Below are 21591 nucleotides of genomic sequence, written 5' to 3'. Positions count from 1 at the left end.
CCTCGAATTACCGAAATGCCCAAGAATTGAACACAATTTTCTATATTTTCAACCACAATTTGGCATTTTCTTATCAAAATTGAACATATCTAAACTAAATATGTTTTAATTAATACGTTGGAAGGGGCATTTCGGTAGTTTTATGGGGCGTTTTGGTAATTTCGGGGGGCATTTCGGGAATTCGGGGTACCCGGTTACGAATATTTCACAGTACGAGTTATTCTAATCAGTATGGTACATTTCCGGTTTGTTCGAGTAGGTCATTTTTATATGCCACATATATTTTATTTTCATTGATTATGGTGACTAATGTCAATTTCTTTTATCTTTAAGTACTCTCCTTTTTGTTTATGTTCAAGAAATAGTGAAACACGAGATGACTTACAGTGTGGCTGGATTGTAATGCCATTATGTTGAGTGGCCCGCAGAGACCTCTCTACCTAGAAGGGCCTACTCGATTAGCGCTATTTTTCAATTTTGTGAGATTAAGTGACATGTTTGAAGATTGAATTGTAATGACAGTTATTTGGGTGTTGATAATTTAGTAGTGGACACATATGTATCCACTATTTGTACAATATGTTGACAGTGCATGACAGGGGGGGGCATGTATGACAGGAAATAAGGACTGAGGCATTTGCTTGATATTTACCTGAGTGCATGCATTGCATTGCATCCCATGCTGAACTAACTTCAAGGCAATGAGAGGGAATGGAACTGTCACCATGTCTCCCATCATTGGGTTATACCAAGGAGTTAAAACTGAATACTCGACGTAAATATTTGCTATATTTTGATATGGAGAAACCAGATGTTTGTAGTTTCTGTTTTATGAAACAATCTTCTTATTTTGATCCCTTACTGCAACAGTCCCAGTGTAAAAGCATAAGACTCTGGTGTCACATGTTTTGTCATGCCCCAGAAATGAACTGTTAATGCTTCCATTTGGGGTAAGAATTCCATTCACATATGAGGGATTTTTTAGCATTTGTAAAACTGCATTTGACAGTATTTGCACTTGGCTACTTTATTTTGCTATCTCCAGTAGAAGACTGGTTTGTGGAAAGAAACTTTCGTGATCATTTACGACTATTTATATGAAGGTGTTGAATTCTTAACACTTTTGTATCTCGGGGTTGTCACTAACGCAAGAATGTGTGTCCTAGACGCAGCAAATTCATTTGAGATGCAAGTTTGTCTGATATGGCGAGTCCCACAGACGCGTCAGTGACGGTCACGGACTCTGAATAAAAATCATAATTTTTTTTAGAAGCCCTGATATTGTGTATCAATTAAAACTCGTAGGAAAAAATCTAGGTAAAATGTTACGCTCTAGTGAACCAAAATAATACCACAGAGTTCAGTGTCCCAATCCGACTTGATTGTTTAGCGTCGGTCAATTAGGTGTGAATTAGAATATAATATTCAAAAGATAATTAGATAACATGCAAAATGAAGAACGTTTTGCCACAGACAAGTTATTTACTCTTATTGCTTTATTTATTTGTTTGTTTTACATATCGGGTTAAAATGGTGTTTAATATTGTGTTGTGATGATAGAAGATTCGGGGAAATAATTCTGTTGCCGTGGACAAGTAGTCGTCCGAGGCCAAGTAGCGAATGATAAAAAACAAATCTTAAAATTTATATATTTTATACTGCTTCCATTTTAATTATCTTATATAAAAAAGACTCATTAGATATCCATTGGACTCATCAAATTTTCGTAGGACTCAAGCTGCTTATAAACCACAAGTCCGGGACTCGTCTTCAATAATTTTTAGTGACAACCCTGGTATCTGATACAATCACTAAAAATAATAAGAATTCATGAAACTTATTACAAAGCAATATTGATATCCATTCATTTGATTTACTTTGTTGAATTGTATTATAATGAAACTGATGTCGGATTTCATATAGATCATCTTCAACCAATATGACAGGCATTGATTGTGAGTGACATGATGAGGAGGATCTTGGGAACCGTACAAAATTTTCTCACACTCAAATAAAAGTTGGTTAACAGTAAATAATACATTTTTCAGTCAATTCAGATTACATTATTACAACTGAAATGTTATGAACATCAGTTGTCATTCAACAAGTCACTAAACCCGAATGATGAACTGAAAATTATTCATGATATTGTTACTTCAACTTGTAGTGATTGGCAGAATTTGAGTGGCATAAATTACTGGTTAAATAAACGAAGTAATTTACAGCAACAGAGCATTACGTAGCAATCAAGATATCCCTCTCATTGTATCAGATCACCAAAAAACCACAATGACAAATTTCAAATTGAAATGTGAAGATGAATTTTAATTTTCTTGCATCCCAAACAATTTTGCTGTGTCCAGGATATTTGCATATGGAGAACCCTTTATTTACTTTTTATATGTCAATCAATAGCTGCTATCCATCTCTCCGACCCCATCGGTCACCACCTTCTCCCTCTGAATAAAAGCAAAAGTGTTTCATCATAAGAAGAAATTACCATCTTAATAGTTGTGTAATGGTGAAGGTTTTGTAACTTTTCCCTTTCTGTTACAGGGAACGTCATTTTTCACAGAGGACATGGTTTTGAGTACTACAATTTATGTATGGACATAAGCAGATGGAGTTCTTGAATGAACAGTTGATCTTAGATGCCAAGTCTCTGGTAATTGAACACCATGCACAATGATTTTAGCTCACCTCAGCTGAAAGCTCAAGTGAGCTTTTCTGATCACATTTTGTCCAGGGTATGGCTGTTTGTCCATCCCATAATATTTTACATTTTCGACTTTTTCTTGAGTACCACAGAGCCAATTTCAACCAATCTTGCCTTATTCACCATCGTGAGAAAAATAGATTCATTCCATAAATCAGAATATAATATGTGATGGAAAAGCTAAAAAATTGTGAATTTACTGAATAATATTAATCAATATGGGAATCTTTGATATCTTTTCACCTTGGTAATGCTACATCTATCTTTTCACCCTGCGTTATTTTCATTTTCAAGCATTTCATCAAAATAAAGACTATTATGAACCCCAATTTAGTAAGAAATTGAATGTCTTTCTATATTCTTGTGACACATTATCATGGTTCTTTCTCAAATTATTTCAAACCTTGATTTCAGCTCATGAAGCAAATATTCGTGCAAATTTTCATAGTTGCTCGAGTTGTTGTTGTGGGTTCCTTTTTATTTCCGTGCAGAATTACGGGTAGTGTCCACACTAGTGGGCCCCCTTCCAGGTATCTTGAGTGTTTGAGAAAAGTAACTACTTTCATTCAAAGTATTCGTAATATGTCTGTGCCTTCTGTGCACTATATTTCAGACAAAAAAACTCTCATTTGTGTTTTTTTTTTTTTTTTTTTTTTACAAAATATAAATAGACTGATCGCTTCAACAATCTGGAACCCATGCGTTACTGAATCTTTTCACCATGGTCACGATGGTCCGTGGTGTTAGTGCATTCTTGAGTAAAGGGTATTAAAGTTTGTTCAAATGAAGGATCAAGCTCCCTTCAAAGGGAAGATGATCAAGGAAAGACAAAGTAGGGTGGGGTCATTAAAAAAATCTGGGCCAGAAAAAAATTAAAATTTATAGAAATGACAGAGTAGGTTCAAGTTTGTTAAAATCATGGCCCTTGGGGTTAGAGTGGGGCCACAATAGAGGATCAAAGCTTTACTTGCAGAAATATTGGAAATATATTTAAAAATCTTCTTGAAAACAGCAGGGGCAATTTAACTCATTTTAGTATGCAAGCATCCTCAGCCAGTTTGGTATTGTAGATTCAAGTTTGTTCAAATTGTGGTCCCTGGAAGTAGGAAGGGTCTACAATAGGGGATTAACATTCTCCATGGGAATATATAGGAAAACATCTTTAAAAATCCTTTTCTCAAGAACAACTGGGTCATGATAAGTCATATTGATATGCAGGTATCTTGAGGTAGTTCCAATTCAAGTTTACTTAATTCAGAGGGTCGGGCCACAATAAGAGACCAAAAGGTTTACTAGGTCACCAGAATCGCTCAAGTGACCTATTGATTCATCTATGTTATGCATTAACAATTGAACATTCTTGATATCTACCATTCCAATTCATCTTTAGGACAAAGTAATTACAAATTGTAAATTCCAGGACTACTGCACCCCATGGGCAAAAAATGACAAAATTTCAAATATCATCTGTACAACTGAACATCTGTAAGAAAAAGTAAATGCATAGTCATGTGGAGAAGGAAAGCCTATACCAAAATTATAATTCATGATCCCCATTGTAGAGGTTCTGACTCTAGGGTGGGTCCAAACTTGGCAATAATTAATATATAAATGAAGTTGTATGCAGGTAAGATCATGAAATCAATTGTAATGTAAAGAACACATAATGATATACTTATGTTCACTCTTTAGCATGAAGAACAACGTTGTAAAGCAACATCACCTTTCAAAATGTTTGTTTTTCTCACTATTTTGTATGCAGTTTAGTTTCTAAAAAAAATATGTACCATTCATTTCACAAAGTACAGTTTCAATAAAATGAGGGTATTGTTCTTACCTGTGATGGCTAGCTGTAGTTGCTGTATGATAATAAAATGAGGATATTGTTCTTACCTGTAATGGCTAGCTGTAGTTGCTGTATGATAATAAAATGAGGATATTGTTCTTACATGTGATGGCTAGCTGTAGTTGCTGTATGATGATAAAATGAGGGTATTGTTCTTACCTGTGATGGCTAGCTGTAGTTGCTGTATGATGATAAAATGAGGGTATTGTTCTTACCTGTGATGGCTAGCTGTAGTTGCTGTATGATACTCGGTGACCTTCAAAGGTTTGGATGAGCATTAATTCTTTTGTTTCAGTGTGACCGCTTGCAGAGGAACAACTATGAAGTACTTTTACTGGTTGCCCACAAGACTGAGGCTAGTAGATCATTCCTGGAGGGTACTCAGATGGGGAGGCAGTTTGTGGAGAGCAGTGTTTCACTCTTGAACAAATTCACCAGCTTCTGTTATGATGGTATTTGTATGAACCAATATTTTTTTTTATAGATTATCGAGATGTGTTTGTGAAACACTAATGCCACCATATGGTAGCAAAATAATTCTGGCAACAAAAGAAAGGTTTTACAATAAGGAATGCACATACAAAATATGAAAGCCATTACACTAAGCATTCAAAAGTTAGGCCACAGTTAAATGTTTTCAAAAGTAGGTCTAAGTCCAAGGTGAAAGTCATGAGGTAAACAATCTTGGTACCATAAGAGAGGTCTTGTCACAGAGAATACACATGTGAAATATGAAAAACCCTAAAACTAGTTCAAGCATTCAAAAGTACCCTAACACTAGTTCAAGCATTCAAAAGTACCCTAAAACTAGTTCAAGCATTCAAAAGTACCCTAAAACTAGTTCAAGCATTCAAAAGTACCCTAAAACTAGTCCAAGCATTCAAAAGTTATGGCCAAGGTTGAAGTTTTTTAACTACTTTTGAAAAACTTTAACCTAGGCCCTCACCTTTGAATGGTTGGTGATAGGATTTATCCTTGTGACATGGCCATTCTTTGGGTATCAATATTACTTTGCTGCCATACGGGATCATCACTGTTTCAGCTTTGCACTTCTCCTTAAAATTAATGCATAATGTTACTATGCAGTGGTTGGTCATTCTCTCACCAAAAGGCACATTACACAAGCTTCATTTACACCTCTTTCAATGCTTAGAAAATAGTTCCTGCAGTAAATCACATGATGTCAAAGATAGATATGATGGAGGGTGGGGGTGTAGAATCCATGTAGTGTGGCTAGCATGCCCATGAAAACAATTGATTTGACTGCTGTGTGTGAAATTGAAAAGTAAACAATATGAAACGGAAAGATGAAGGTTTTCAGTCAAAACTTGAAAATGATATTATGTGCAGCTCATGCGTCTGCCTGAATTATGTTTAATAAATGCATCAAGTACAGCACTATAATGAATGGAGTTTTCTTTGAGTTTGTCCAATTATTCCGTTTATATCTCACTGGTAATTTTTTCTTTACTATGGAAAATGCAAAGTGAAATATTCAACTGTGGTTTCTTTCTGAGTATGTGGGCTTGTTTATTTTTACAATATATATGGGAGTTGGTGTGTATTCATTCACAATATAGTTTGAAGTTTAGGGGAAATGGGGAAAATAATGTGACAAATTCACGTGATGTAATATTGAAATAACTACACTGTTTATCAGTTGAATATTTTATTTCTATTTCAAAAATACAAAATCAGAATTTTTTGAAGTCATTGATTGTACAAGAATCTTGTTGAAGAGGTAAAAGTGAAGGTTGCGTAATACACCCTCTGGTGAGAGAATAATATTGGGTATGAATTTATGTTTATTTTTACTGTGAATTTACAGTAAGTGTGAACGACTCAGCTTCTCAAGTTCATTCGAGGTCCCGGATAGTTGGTTTCAAAACAAATCTGTCAATGATGACGCATCAAGGAAAGAACAATCACTGCGATTGGACCAATATTTAAAGGGGCAGGAATAAAAATAATTTTTGATGGGCACACGTGTCTTTACACTAGCGTGTCAATACATAATCTTTAAGCACGATGGAAGAGACTGCGAAAAGGGAAAACCAATACCAACTAAAACAATGACGTTGATTTTAAAATTACATGCCGAGGGTTTATTTTATGGTAAAATTAGTAAGAAATTAGACGTCGCAAAGGCCACGTTATAAAATTGTCAATCATGGGAACACTTGCACCGAAAATGTCGCTAACGAAGCTCACACCGGATGTACTTTTGTTTATCGAGTATGAAATTAAAAAGAAATTAAGTGTATATTAATGGAGAAATCAGACAAAATTTATTAAGAAGAAATATTTGTACCCCTGACAATGTACCATAGGTGTCTTTAATTTGTAGAGCTGCGAGAAATTTTTAGGGAAATGACTTTCAAGAAACTGCAAAGAAAATCCAAGAGAAGCATATTTCGTCTGAACACAGGGACTCGTCACGAAATATTTGTCTTTTTATACGCCCGTCTTAAGACGGGACGTATTATGGTATGGCGTTCATGTCCGTCCGTCTGTCTGTCTGTCCGTCCGTCTGTTAGCTTTTTCGTGTCCGACCTGTAACTTAAATACAAGGCCTAGAATCATCACACTTTGTCTGTAGATACATCTTGGGTAGAAGGTGTGTCGCACATTAAAACCAGGTCACTGTGACTTTTCATTAAGAAGATATCCGTCTGTCCGTCTGTCTGTTAGCTTTTTCGTGTCCGACCCGTAACTTAAATACTACAAGGCCTAGAATCATCAAACTTTGTCTGTAGATACATCTTGGGTAGAAGGTGTGTCGTACATTAAAACCAGGTCACTGTGACTTTTCATTAAGAAGATATCCGTCTGTCCGTCCGTCTGTTAGCTTTTTCGTGTCCGACCTGTAACTTAAATACTACAAGGCCTAGAATCATCAAACTTTGTAGATACATCTTGGGTAGAAAGTGTGTCGCACATTAAAACCAGGTCACTGTGACTTTTCATTAAGAAGATATCCGTCTGTCCGTCCATCTGTTAGCTTTTTCATGTCCGACCAGTAACTTAAATACTACAAGGCCTAGAATCATCAAACTTTGTCTGTAGATACATCTTGGGTAGAAGGTGTGTCGTACATTAAAACCAGGTCACTGTGACTTTTCATTAAGAAGATATCTGTCTGTCCGTCCGTCTGTTAGCTTTTTCGTGTCCGACCCGTAACTTAAATACTACAAGGCCTAGAATCATCAAACTTTGTCTGTAGATACATCTTGTGGTAGAAGGTGTGTCGCACATTAAAACCAGGTCACTGTGACTTTTCATTAAGAAGATATGGCCATATATGGCAAAAACTTGTCCGGCTCATAACTTGAAAACTATTAGACCTAGAATCACCAAAATTGGTCAACTAATGCATCTTAGGTAGAAGGTGTGTCACATCCTACTTTAAGGTCACTGTGACATTTAATTAAGTTGATATAAAAAAAAATGTTTTAATGGGTACAATCTATACTGTTAACAATATGTGACAGGCGTATCATGTGCCGTGGCGGTGCACTTGATTAAAATTTGACATCGTCTATTCTATATTTGCAAATAAATGTAAATATAGAATAGAAAGGGTCAATTCGTGACGAGCCCCTCTGGTCTGAACACGAACGAAGAGTTGAAAACTTCTTTGCTACTGATTTTATTGCAATTTAGGCCGAGTCAGTTATATATATAGAGAGAGAGAGAGAGAGAGAAAACTCTAAACACTTTGTTGAAATATTTTGACCGTGTTACCGGTCTTCTTCACGAAAACACGACTGAAGAAGACCGGTAACACGGTCAAAATATTTCAACAAAGTGTTTAGAGTTTTTTCTGTATTTTACTTCCAAAAAAGAGACTTTATATATATATATATATATATATATATATATATAAAACAGTAAAAGACATCAAAGCATGCCGTGTGTTGAAAATAAATGTTTTCTCGAAGTAGAATATTTGTTGATCTTATTACTTAATCTGACAAATTATTTTAGGGGCGAGACGAGATCAAATGTTCAATGTTAGAGAAAACTGAGTTCGCATAGTTCTCACCAAGACACTCCCCCCCCCCCCCCCCCCAAAAACTAAATATGAAGTATGTTGAAACTAATCGATTAACAAGTAAAACAAATGAAAGTGTACATTGAAACTATTAAACGTTTATTAAAATGTATTATTATGTTGTTTTAAAGTCAGTTGTCTTTTTTCCCCACTAACGTGTAATCGATGTCGGATGACAGAAACTTACGAGTTTTTACCCCCTCTTCCCCCTAACTATTTGAATTTAGAAATTTTTCCGACATCGATCTTTTCCAATGCTTTGCAAGATTTCGAAAATATCCTCTGAGAGATTTATTTTAAAATAACGATATGGAAACTGTGAATGTGAAAGAGACAACAAAACAAAAGCATTGTTCTTAAATGGACAAAATCGCCTATAGAAACATGTACTGGAATTTCTGATCACTTAAAACTGAAAGTATCTACAGGAATTTAAGGGAGTAACCTTCAATTTTTATTGGGATATAGAGGCAACTGCGGATCCTGCCTTTTCCTGCAGTATTTTCGATCCCGTCATTTTTTTTTTCTTTTCAATATTCAGCACTATTTGAATTCTGGGATATTGCTATCCTGCCTTTTCTTTACATATCGGACTCGCCTTTTTCACCCTGTATTCCCCCTCCCATACCTATTGATACTGCGATGGATTATAAGTATAACACGGTTATTCCTGTTTAAAAGATAAAATTTATAAGGTATCTGATAAAAGTTATATCTTCTAAAGTTTACGAGATATCTTGTATCTTTTATAAGACATCTTATATTTTTTTCTTTATAAGATATCCCATCACCTTTATACATGTAGATATCTAGTATATATAAGATGAACTTTACAAGACATTTTATCAACGTAATCTCAAATCTCCGTTGTCAAATCAAAACTGATATTGAATCTCACGCTACGTACGGTGCAACTTACACTGAAATCAAATAGTGAAACTTACACTTGTTGGGCATAAGATAATATAATGCCAAATATTTGGGACGGCCTACCTTTAATTTAATCGACCTATCAAAAGCGCTCTTTAAAATCACTCGGGGACTTTCCAATGAACTATGTGGAGCACGTCATGTACTTGCCGATATGTCTCGTTCACACTTACTGTAAATCCACAGTAACTATTCAAATTTACTTTCATAGATTTTGTATGCTAAATATTTTGTTATGTAACAAATTGATAGTCTTTGAAACATGCAATTAGACTGCTATTTTTTTTTTCAAATTAATTTCCAGGTACCTCAACATTAACTGAGGAAGAACACCTGTCTGTTTCATCATCAGTAGTGGGAAATGTTGCTGGAAGTGTCCGCATCAAGAAAGAAGTAGAAGGTGAACAAATATTGCAAACAAAGACAGTTCTGGTTTTTTTTTTCCATCTAGTTCATCTAAATTTGTGATTTTTAGCTCGCCCGAGTCAAAGGTTCAAGTGAGTTTTTTCTGATGAAAATTTGTCAATTTTACATTGTTTTTTTTGTCGTTTTAAACTTTTCACATTTTCGTCTTCTCCAGAACTGCTGAGCCATTTTCAATGAAACCTGGTACAAATCATCCTTGGGTAATGGGGATTTAAGTTTGCTCAACTGATAGGTCATGCCCCTCTCAAGAGAGAGATAATCAAGAAAAGGCAAAAATAGGATGGGGGTCATAAAAATCTTTTTATCAAAAACCACTTGGCTAGAAAAGTTGAAAGCTTCCTTACATAGAATAAGTTCAAGTTTTTTAACATCATGGCCCCCATGGTTTAGGATGGGGCCAAAAATTTTACCTGGTAATATACCAGAAAAATCTTTAAAAATCTTCTTCTCAAGAGCAATAGAGCCAATTATAGTCATATTTTAAATATCTAAGCATCCTCTGGTAGTGCAAATTCAAGTTTGTTCAAATTGTGACCCCCTTGGGTTAGGTTGGGGCCACAATAGGGGATCAAAGTTTCAAATGGGAATATATAGGATAGCATCTTTAAAAATCATCTTCTCAACAGCAGCATGGCCATGATTAGTTACAATGATTCAAATTCAAGTTTGTTCAATTCAGGGGACCATGGGGTAGGGTAGGACCACAGTAGGAGATGGGAGATCAAAGTTTGATATGGGAATGTATAGGATAGTAATTTATACAAATTCCTTCAAGAGCAGTAGGGCCACAGTAAATCATTTCAAAATGCAAACCTTCCTAAGTTGTTTGGTTCATTTTTAGCTCACCTGAACCGAAGGTTCAAGTGAGCTATTCTGATCACATTTTGTCCGGCGTCCGTCTGTCTGTCTGTCTGTCCGTCTGTCTGTAAACTTTTCACATTTTCGACTTCTTCTCCAGAACCACTGGGCCAATTTCAACCTAACTTGGCCAAAAGCATCCTTGGGTGAAGGGCTTTCAAGTTTGTTCAAATGAAGGGCCATGTCCCTTTCAAAGGGGAGATAATCACAAAAATGCAAAAATAGGGTGGGGTCATTTAAAAATCTTCTTCTCAAGAACCACTGGGCCAGAAGAGCTGAAATTTACCTGAAAGCTTCCTGACATATTGCAGATTCAAGTTTGTTCAAATCATGGGCCCCGGGGGTTGAATGGGGCCACAATAGGGGATCAAAGTTTTACATACAAATATATAGGAAAAATCTTTAAAAATCTTCTTCTCAAGAACCACTGAGTCAGAAAAGCTGATTTTTACATGAAAACTTTCTGACATAGTGCAGATTCAAGTTTGTTCAAATCATGGCCCCCGGGGATAAGATGGGGCCCCAAGGGGGGGATCAAAGTTTTACACACAAATATATAGGGAAAAACTTTAAAAATCTTCTTCTCAAGAACCACTAAGCCAGAAAAGCTGATTTTTACATGAAAACTTTCTGACATAGTGCAGATTCAAGTTTGTTCAAATCATGGCCCCCGGGGATAAGATGGGGCCCCAAGGGGGGATCAAAGTTTTACACACAAATATATAGGGAAAAACTTTAAAAAATCTTCTTCTCAAGAACCACTAAGCCAGAAAAGCTGAGATTTACATGAAAGCTTCCTGACATAATGCAGATTCAAGTTTGTTCAAATCATGGGCTCCGGGGGTTGGATGGGGCCACAATAGGGGATCAAAGTTTTACATACAAATATATAGGAAAAATCTTCTTCTCAAGAACCACTGAGTCAGAAAAGCTGATATTTACAAGAAAACTTTCTGACATAGTGCAGATTCAAGTTTGTTCAAATCATGGTCCCCGGGGGGTAGGATGGGGCCACAAGTGGGGGGGGGGGGGGGGGGGGGGTCAAAGTTTTACATACAAATATAGAAAAAAGCTTTAAAAGAACCATTGGGCCAAAGAAGTTGACATTTACATGAAAGCTTTCTGACATAGTGTAGATTCAAGTTTGCAAAGGATAGTTTGGGCCATAATAGGGACCAAGGTTTTACATGCAAATATATATGGAAAGTCTTCAGATATGGGCCAAGGTGACTCAGGTGAGCGATGTGGCCCATGGACCTCTTGTTTTTATACCCCAGCTATTGAAGTTGGGGCATATTGGTTTTGTCCAGTCTGTCTACAACTTTAACCTTGCTCATAACTTTTTAATGGTGAGTGATAAGACTCTCTTATTTCATATGAGCATTTGTTGTAACAAGACCTTTGCTTTTGGTATCAAAGTTTTAACCTTGTGACCTTGACCATGGAGTTCTACCTACTTTTATGAAAGCCTAATCTAGGCAATATCCTCTGAACTATTTAAGGTAATGCTTTCATACTTTGAATATAAATTCCATTTGATACCATAATGGTTGACCTTGTGACCTTGACTTTGGAGTTTGACCCAAATAAAAACTTTAATCAAAACTTTCACCTTGCTTATAACTTTTGAATGGGGTGTGATATATCTTTCTTTTTTTAATTTATGCAATCCTTGTGATAAAACTTCTTTTCATAACAGAGTTTTTGACATTGTAACCTTGACCTAAGATGTTGACCTACTTTTGAAAACTAGTTAATTTAGGCAATATCTCCTGCACTGTTTAAGGTAGAGTTTTCATATTTTATGTGTAATGACAAGATTTCACATTTCATACAGACCCTGAAACGTGCTACTACACCTTAAAAACGAACCGAACCGTTCCATGCAAGAAACGAACCGTACCGTTCAAGAAACGTACCGTACCGTGCAAAAAACGAACCGTACCGTTCAAGAAACGTACCGTCCCGTTCAAGAAACGAACCGTATCGTTCAAAAAGCGTATCGTACCGTGCAGAAAGCGTGCAGGATAATATTATGCAAACCCCGCCCCCAAAAGCCCGAAAGCGTACCGTACCGTGCAGAAAGCGTGCAATTTATGTCATGTGACCCACTTTTTCAGCCACAGTATATTATTTTCACAATGGCGCCCGATGGGAAAGGAGGTCGTAGACTATCGCTGGCTATTCGAAGCATTATCCTCAAACATCACGAATCAATAATTTTGACATATCTTTTTCTCTTCTACATTGATAACGACCCATATAGATAGATGTAGATTGGCGGATTTATTATATACACTAATAAACAATTTTTAATTACATCGACAGAGAAATAAATAGATACATACATGTGTAAAAGAATGTAAACAAGTTAAATTGATGCAAAGCATCAAATCGGCCGCAAAAAATTATTCATTTCAGCATTTTCAAGTATTTCAACAATATATAGAAAAGGTATATGAAACATTTTTATTGCAAACTATACACTTGCCTTACTTTTCTGTTAATTTTTTTAAATTCAATTTTCAGTGATCAAAAATAAAGTCAGGAAAATGAAAATCGGACTTCGCGTGATAAAGGATAGGAATATATATGTATTATCATCATTTTATTTGATTCAAAGACAAATGCAACAGATATCTAACATTATTAATTATGAATGACTGAATGCTGACAAAAAAGGACGTACAAACTTCACGTGCAGATATCCTGGATCTTTCATAATGCCGATGATAAATCACAATAAATGTGAAGTGCAGAAAATAATCATTGTGTCATTTGCGACTTTAGTGTATTCAAAACAAAATTCACTTCTTCTTAAAAACTTTTCCAATTTAGGCACTGTAATTTATATCCGGAAACTTAATAGGCTTTGTTTTTACACTTACGCACGCCCATGTCGGGGAGCAGTTCATGTAACAACTTTTTATAAAATCGTAAATTAATAAATGTCTGATGAGAAATGAAAAACAAATTGAAACGTAACAACAACCATTAAGACTTAGACTTAAGCAAATTCTAAAAACTTTTATTCATAACTTTTATGTACGTTATCAATATGGAATTATTCCATCGAAGCAATCAAAGATAACGTCTCATTTCCCCATGTGCACATTCTAACACAACCACAAATCCTGCAGCCGATAATCAAAGAGCCGAATAAGACCGATCGAGTGAAAACAAACTATCGAAACGTACAATTTATACGAAGTCAAAGCGTTCAGGCCACGCCCACCTCATTAATAAAACGTGCAAACCGTTCACAAAGCGTGCAGCTATTTTTAGCAAACCGTACCGTGCAAGAAGCGAACCGTACCGTTCAAGAAGCGTACCGTACCGTGCAAGAAACGAACCGTACCGTTCAAGAAACGAACCATACCGTTCAGAAAACGAACCGTACCGTTCATAAAGCGTACCGAACCGTACCGTGCAACTGGTGTAGTAGCACATTTCAGGGTCTGTACCTTGATTGTTGACCTTGTATCTCAACTATGTTATGACCCTTTAGGGCTATGTTGGGGCCACAATATGGGGATAAAACATTTTATGTGAGGAAAGATTTTAAAAAATACACCAGCTGGGTCAAAGTGACTTAGGTGTATGATGTGGCCTATGGGCCTTTTGTTACACCTATAGATATAATTAAGAAATTCTATTAATTTAATCAAGTCCTTCCCCACACTGGATACACATATATCGTATTAAACAAGTAATATTATTAAGTATTATGTAGAGTTTCAGACAGTCCCAAATGTCTTACAAGTCGTTTTCCTTAAGGACATGCGGGACGATGTGGCCAAAAATAACTCGTCAATGAATATTTTTTCTTTTTTTCATGAAGCACCATCAGGATGTCCTGTACAATGTGTATAAAATTTCATGGTCACTTTCTAGGTATACAAGGGAGATAATAAGCTTTGAATTACCCCCCTTTTCGAAAATTGTGAATTTTACAAGATCATTCCGATTTTCAATTCAAAAAAATAATTTGATGGAATTTTTATCTATATCTTTTACAATAATCTTTAGAATATATGCAAAATATAAAATATATAATAATAACATGCTTAAACATAACCATATAATAAGAAATTGGGAAAATTTAAGGATTTGGGGTGGAAATTGGTACTCAAAAACAGGGTAGTCCAGATACTAAGTGAAGCACTGCTCAAAAACTTCTCAATGAATTTTTTTGCAAACACTGCAATTAAAAGCTATTCATATACCTAACTTCCTGTAGAAATATGAAGGGGTGAAGCTAATCTTGATTTTGAGGTAGGCGTCCTTGAAGTTATACATTGATATGTTCACTTGGGGTTAGGCTTGGCGAAATATTTGTTATTAATAACTTTAAAGCTTATATTCTTTTCATGTACAACTACTGTTAAAAGTAATGGGGGATGGGACAGTCTCAATTTATTTGCACTACACAAAAAAAAGCTCATTGTCAAAAACGGGGGGAGGGGGGGGGTAGCCTAATTCTTCGTGCCTGTTTTGGAATACATTGTTAGAAACTATATTTGTTTTGAACCTATTGAAATATTTAGAATTTTCATGATTATGGAACCAAAATTGAGTTGATGAAAACAAATTAAAATTTATTTTTTAAAGATATACATGTATATATTAAACATATGACTTCGAACAAAACGTCTAGTCTAGCTCTAAACAATACGTCTTCTTTCAAACCACGGGTTAGGTCTAGTTAACGTCAATATGAGCTACTACTTCCTTTACAAGATCAACAGCATTTCCGCGGCCATGGTAGCTAATGTCACTTGACTCGATCGTCTCCATGCTATTTTTCAAGGTATTTATGTATCGCACATGTTGTGACTTTGCACCTTTTTCTTTTTCACACTTCTGCTTCTCGCATACATTCCGACGTGTGTCATATTTTTTTTTTTTACATTAGTTACCATTTCCGCAGCAGTGTTTCGTAAAGTTAGTAAAAATAATTTGGAATATGAAATAGTTTGAGAGATAAAGCGTACTTATATTTACATGAAAATGCTTGCAAAAATTAAACATTCCTAGTATGGACGTTAATATTTGACAAAAAGTAACGATTGTCGTCATAAGGTGGGGGGGGGGGTATTTTTCGCAAACAAGGATCTATTATAAAAGCACCTGAATAGTTCATACGTTTCCCAAGCAAGATTCGGAGAAATGTGTGTCCAGTTCTAGTTTCACACTATTATAGTAATATCAACAAACGATCATCATCTTACACTTGCACTGAATCATTGTTTACAGATGGTTGACTTTCTTTTTGTAAATGCCTAGAGATGCAAATTGCATGTGCATGTAGGAGCGATTTCGGTGACTTATAGGCTATACTATCAAAATTACTGTGGCGCATACTATATATATATATAATATATGCAATGTATGTGAAAAAGAGACTTGTCATCACTACGAAATAAAATAAAATTTATCATTTGACAAGAATTCAATCACCAAATTTACACATGACACTTGACAGCGGTAGCAAATTACGACAAAATATGATGACATTTTCCCCGCGATACAACGTCGTGACGTACTTTTTTATTATGACGTCATATAGTGTGTCTGTACAGCATTGTGATTTTTCTCGGGAAGCTTTAACTATGCTGCGTTCGGTTCTAAATTTATAATAAATTCGCAACCATCACGTGATCATCGTCCCGCATATCCTTAATTATCTCTGCAACTGTATAAGTAGGTGTAGATATTACATAGGTTAGTACAGATATTGCCCATTTTAGAATTACATCATTGCAAGGATATGGGTGTATACAATCTGATTAAAACCAGATCTCTGATCCGCTACAATATTCTTATGTCACTAATACAAAGATCTGAAGATATCCCATATAGGGTCATCAGAATGAACTTTAGATAAACCAATCAAATCATCACTGGCAAATCTTTGACAATAGGAATAAGTGACAGTGAATTCCAAAGTGTTCCGGATAATGACCTCGCAAAGGAACTGTATATGCTGAGTTCAACATTTACATTTAAGAATAGGTTTGTATGGTTCTTATAAAAGCATTTGATTGGATGACCTCAGGTCACCTAAGTGCATGCTGATGTGGCCCTATACAGGATGTCTTCAGATCTTTGCATTAGCTACATCAGAATAGAGGACAGGATCAAAGATCTGGTGTTAATCAGACTGGGCTGTATAGAAAGTATTCTCTGTATTAACATTGACTTATTACATAATAATTAGTAACTTTATAGTTTATATTCATGGTTTAAAGTTGTAAATCTTTAAAACTTTTATTTGCATATATACAATGTACATGTATACTAGTATTACAAAAATGATGTCATTTGATTTTGCTATTTCAGACAACTATGAAACACCAGCAGTGTTTGGAAGACATGGTCGTAAAATCAAAGCTCCAAGCTGGAAAAAAGATTACTACTCCCCATCCACTACAAAAAGGACTCACACCACTGATGAGGCGGAGATGCCTTCAAAAAAACGTGATTATGAATCTTTATTCAGATATTCCAACATACAGTAAATATCGGCTTTTTTGGGGGGGGGGGGGGGGGGGGGATACTGAATGTATGTGGTGAGATTTCGTTTATTCACGAGAATGTCAAATCATGGTTGGTATGCTTAGAAGGACCTACTTCCAATGTAATGTAGTATTGAATAAATCAAAGAGAGATTGTTTAATTTGTAACCTCGGAAACTTCTCGCAAATTAACCTGAATATCAGTTACTCACATGTAATGCAGAATCTACTGTATGAGCAACAATGTAATAAATCAGTTTCCATGTTAAATTACAGCTACATCTTTATTAATATGGATAAAAAAAAAATCACCACATGGAAAATTTCATAAAACTAGTTCCATGAAAGACATATTTTGGCTCTGTTGATTTGTTATCCAATGAAATGCTGGGGGTGTGTTGAATTTTCTACATGGTAGTAAAGTTGAGGCTTCAAACTATCCACACACAGTTATCCATTGAGTGAATTTACAGAGTTAATGGCATCTGAACTTTGTAAACTTTTTCTAACATATTCAAAAGAAATGTACATGTATTTACAGATATTCATTAGTCAAAATCTATATTACCCCATTTCACTGTCTAAAAGTTTTTATTTCTTATTAATCGTTAGTTAATACTCTTTAAAGCTACCATGGAAAAAAAAATGGATTGGAGGTTGTGAATTACCAAAAACCTAAAATGATGGCATATTTGAGTAAATTTGAATATGATATCATGATGATAGAGAGGTAATTAAGTGCCATTGATTAGATATCTGATGGCTCATTTACCCATACATATCAATTTAGCAGAATTATTTGTGAAACTCTACAAGTCTTCTATTCTAAATAAAGGGCACTAACTCTAACTAGCTCACAAAGTTGTCCTTTGCAATAGAATTTAGAAGGTGCAAGAAATGTACATGTAGTAAAGTTTACTAATTACTTTTATTTAAAGGTATCAGAGCTAAAGATTCAGAACCAAGGAAACAAATTCATACAACAGAACCCATGATGAAAAATGAAAAACACAACTCACAAAATGACAACCAAACGAAAAAAAATGCTTCACTAAAATCCTTGGAAAAGGAAATGACAAAAATAACTACAGAGAAAAAGAAGGAGAAAACAGATTCAAAGGTTTTGATCCCAAAATTGCATATGGCTTACTCATGTAGTGTGTGTAGCCAAATTTTCAACAGTTCAAAAGAGCTAGATGAACATGAAAAGTCACACAAGTTGAAACATTTCTGTCAGCTTTGTGAAGAAGTATTTCACACAGCAGAGGAACTTTTCTTTCATTGTCATAAACAGCACAGTGATGATTTCTGCTTTTGGTGCAATTTGATAGAGGTCAGCACAGAAAAGATGAAAGATCATGAAGAAAATTGTCCACCAAGCAAAGAATTCAAAAGAAAGTGTCATTTTTGTACAACAACTTGCCATTCTAGCAATGCATTTGAAGACCATATTATAAACTGTCATGGACCAAAGGACCAGAAGTGTTCTCAATGCAACAAAAGTTTTTCATCTCTACTTGCATTACGTGACCATCAAACAGAGCACAAACCATCAAAGGAAAATCATTGTGTGGAGTGTGATAAAGACTTCCCCTCTTCACAGAACTTCATTGATCATGTAGTAAAAGATCATATTTCTGCAGGATCCGGTATACATCATAGTGTGATGATGGATGCAACTGAAGATGCATCTGAGGACGTAAATAATGATGAAATCAAGACAACGAGCATGATTGGAAATGATGAAACCATTGAGACTGACACCAATAATGATTTACCAAGGGAATCTGAAAATGCAGAAGATATGCAATCTGCTGCATCTGATGGTAGCAATGATGATGATAGTAGAAATGGTGATGAAAAAAACAGATATGGAAATCATTCTAACTCCAAGAAAGGAGATCATTCAAAGCTTCCTTTGAAACTTGGTAAGAAATCTAGAAAGAAATCCTTTACTTGCACAGAGTGCAATGAAACATTTAACAGTTTCCGTGCAATGAGAAAACACAATAGACAGCACAAGAAAGTTCAGCCACAGAGAGATTGTAGACTCTGCAAAGAAAAATTTGATAGTAAATATGCTGAATTGCTGCACTTGTTAGCAAACCATAAAGAAAACTACTGCCTTTGGTGTGATGCAACTTTTAATGATGACACAGAGAAGGAGGCACATGACAGTGCATGCACTCCAATGGATGAAAAAGTCATGAAGAAATGCCATGTATGTCCCAAATTTTTCAGTAAAAAACAGTCTTTTGAGAAACATTTTGCTGTTGTCCATGATGATGAATTCAAATGTAGCATCTGTGGTCATGTCTCCGTTTCCAAATGCCTGTTAGAGCGTCATACAAGTGTTCATGGTCCGGGAGAAAAATGTGAATGTCCAGAATGTGGAAAGGTGTTTATGAGAAGAAAGAACCTTGGCAGGCATATGAGAGAGGTGCATAAAGTTACGAAACAGAAAGTAGTGAAGGAAACATGTCCTTGTGAATGCCAGGTCTGCCAGATAGGTTTTCATTCAAGAACTGAGCTTGCTGAGCATATTAAAGAGTCACACATGGCTGAAATCAATGAAAAAATAGTAGACAATCCAAAATTTACCATCAACTTCCATGGAAATTCTATATGCAAAAAATGTGGTAAAAATTTTCCAAATAATGATGAAATGGCAATTCATTTGGCAAGTCATTTAGGCATTCTGAATAAAAATAACTCTTTTATTTGTGATGTATGCGGAGAAAAGTTTCTTCAGAAAAGCCTGTTCAGTGCACACAGGGCAAGGCATGTAAAACAAAAAGAATACCAATGCACCAAATGTGATAAAAAATTCCATGTTAGATCTTCTCTTCTATCGCATATGGAGACACATAGACTGAATAAAGACTATGTTTGTCATATCTGTGGCAATGCTTTTAAGAGTCGTCATAGTCTAAGAATGCATGCAATGAGACATAACATTGACCGATTCCATGTGTGCAAGTATTGCAATAGTACATTTCGTTGCTATGATGGCCTCAAGTATCATTGGGTTGTTTATCACCCAGAGGAAGTCAAACGGAGAAATCTGACGGTGTTTCCATGTTCTTACTGTGATAAGGTCCTTGCTACCAAAACACAACATGCAAGGCACATGGCTAAACATGGAGCCGATAGAAACCATTGCTGTGAAATCTGTAATAACAGATACTGTACGGTTGCTCAATTGAATGCTCACATTAAAAATACTCATACACCTCAACAAAATATCCACTGCAATGCATGTGATCTGTATTTTATGATTCCATCAAAAATGTTGCGACACATGAAGTCTCAGAAACACAACGAGAATTGCATAAAGAAAGGAATTGACCCCAATGATTTCTATGAATTACTGGCAAACTTGGAGAGAACAATGGTAGAATCTGTAGATCTTCAGCAATACAGATCTGCCAAAACCAGCACTAAATATCGAAAGCTGTATCAGTCAATATGTGGTCAGAAGAAGGATTTGGAAGTGGGGACTGGTGAACTTGTGAGCATGTTACAAGACAGTGAGGTTCAGGAGGCGGTGACACTGGATTTGACCAATGTCCAGTACATCTCTCATCTGCCCAAAGCGTTGGAGGAAGTGGAAATTTCAGATCATAATCTGAAGCCGAACACAGACATCTTTGTGGTCTATGATCATGGGCCGGGAACCAGCAGAAATGTCAGCCTGGATGCTCAAGCTGTGGAGACCCTCCAGTCCATTTTGAATCTCAGCAGTCAGCAGTAATATTTGTCCAGCATCAGCAGTCGTCCAGTCAGCAGTAATATTTGTCCAGCATTAGCAGTCATCCAGTCAGCAGTCGTCTAGTTAGCATTCACGATCGTACAGTCAGCTCAGAAAAAAATGATTCCCACATAGCGGTTAAAAATCTAGAAATAATAATAGTCATTTAAATGATGCCTAACAGGCCAGGAACATCGATCAATGTCAAAGTTAAAGTCGAATAGTTATAAAAAGAAACATGTTTTATTGATGCTTCCAATTACTCTTTACTGGTATTCTCTTAATATTTTATTAAATAAAATATGTGTTTACTTTTAGTATACTTAATGTTTCATCTTACTCAAATGTTCCTTTTACTGATGTTGCAAGACTGCCAATTTTTACATGTATTTGATTTATGAGAAGTGTTTGTGATTATGCATGTGACATGCTTTATGTATGAACTCTTTGTTAGTCATTGGACATATTCTAATAAAAATTCCAGGTGCTGTT

The 21591-nt window shown here is 35.6% G+C and overlaps 1 protein-coding gene across 12 annotated transcripts; it reads left to right on the top strand.

The window, feature by feature from the left end:
• Positions 1 to 207: 207 nt before the first annotated feature.
• LOC130050045 (zinc finger protein 808-like) lies at positions 208 to 21591 on the top strand. Of its 12 annotated transcripts, none has more exons than XM_056148560.1 (7): positions 224 to 255; positions 1924 to 2028; positions 2557 to 2665; positions 4858 to 5014; positions 9851 to 9946; positions 17173 to 17310; positions 18287 to 21591. In XM_056148560.1, exons 3-7 carry the CDS (start codon positions 2603 to 2605, stop codon positions 21100 to 21102), a joined length of 3270 nt encoding a protein of 1089 aa, XP_056004535.1. In that variant the 5' UTR covers positions 224 to 255; positions 1924 to 2028; positions 2557 to 2602; the 3' UTR covers positions 21103 to 21591. The 12 variants fall into 12 exon arrangements, with proteins under 12 accessions (XP_056004533.1, XP_056004525.1, XP_056004535.1 ...); XM_056148557.1 differs by having other exon boundaries at positions 229 to 255; positions 1924 to 2017; XM_056148555.1 differs by having other exon boundaries at positions 229 to 255; positions 4858 to 5020.

Source organism: Ostrea edulis, chromosome 9 (assembly GCF_947568905.1).
Source record: "Ostrea edulis chromosome 9, xbOstEdul1.1, whole genome shotgun sequence".
In the NCBI taxonomy this organism is placed as follows: domain Eukaryota; kingdom Metazoa; phylum Mollusca; class Bivalvia; order Ostreida; family Ostreidae; genus Ostrea; species Ostrea edulis.
This window is presented reverse-complemented; position numbering and strand designations above follow the sequence as displayed.

Bases quoted from the DNA above. Each gene is read 5' to 3' on its own strand.
- LOC130050045 (XM_056148550.1), top strand. From the start codon at position 2,603: ATGTATGGACATAAGCAGATGGAGTTCTTGAATGAACAGTTGATCTTA. The intron at 2,666-4,857 runs GTAATTGAACAC...CTTTTGTTTCAG, and splicing joins TCTTAGATGCCAAGTCTCTG to TGTGACCGCTTGCAGAGGAA. The intron at 5,021-9,850 runs GTATGAACCAAT...ATTAATTTCCAG, and splicing joins CTTCTGTTATGATGGTATTT to GTACCTCAACATTAACTGAG.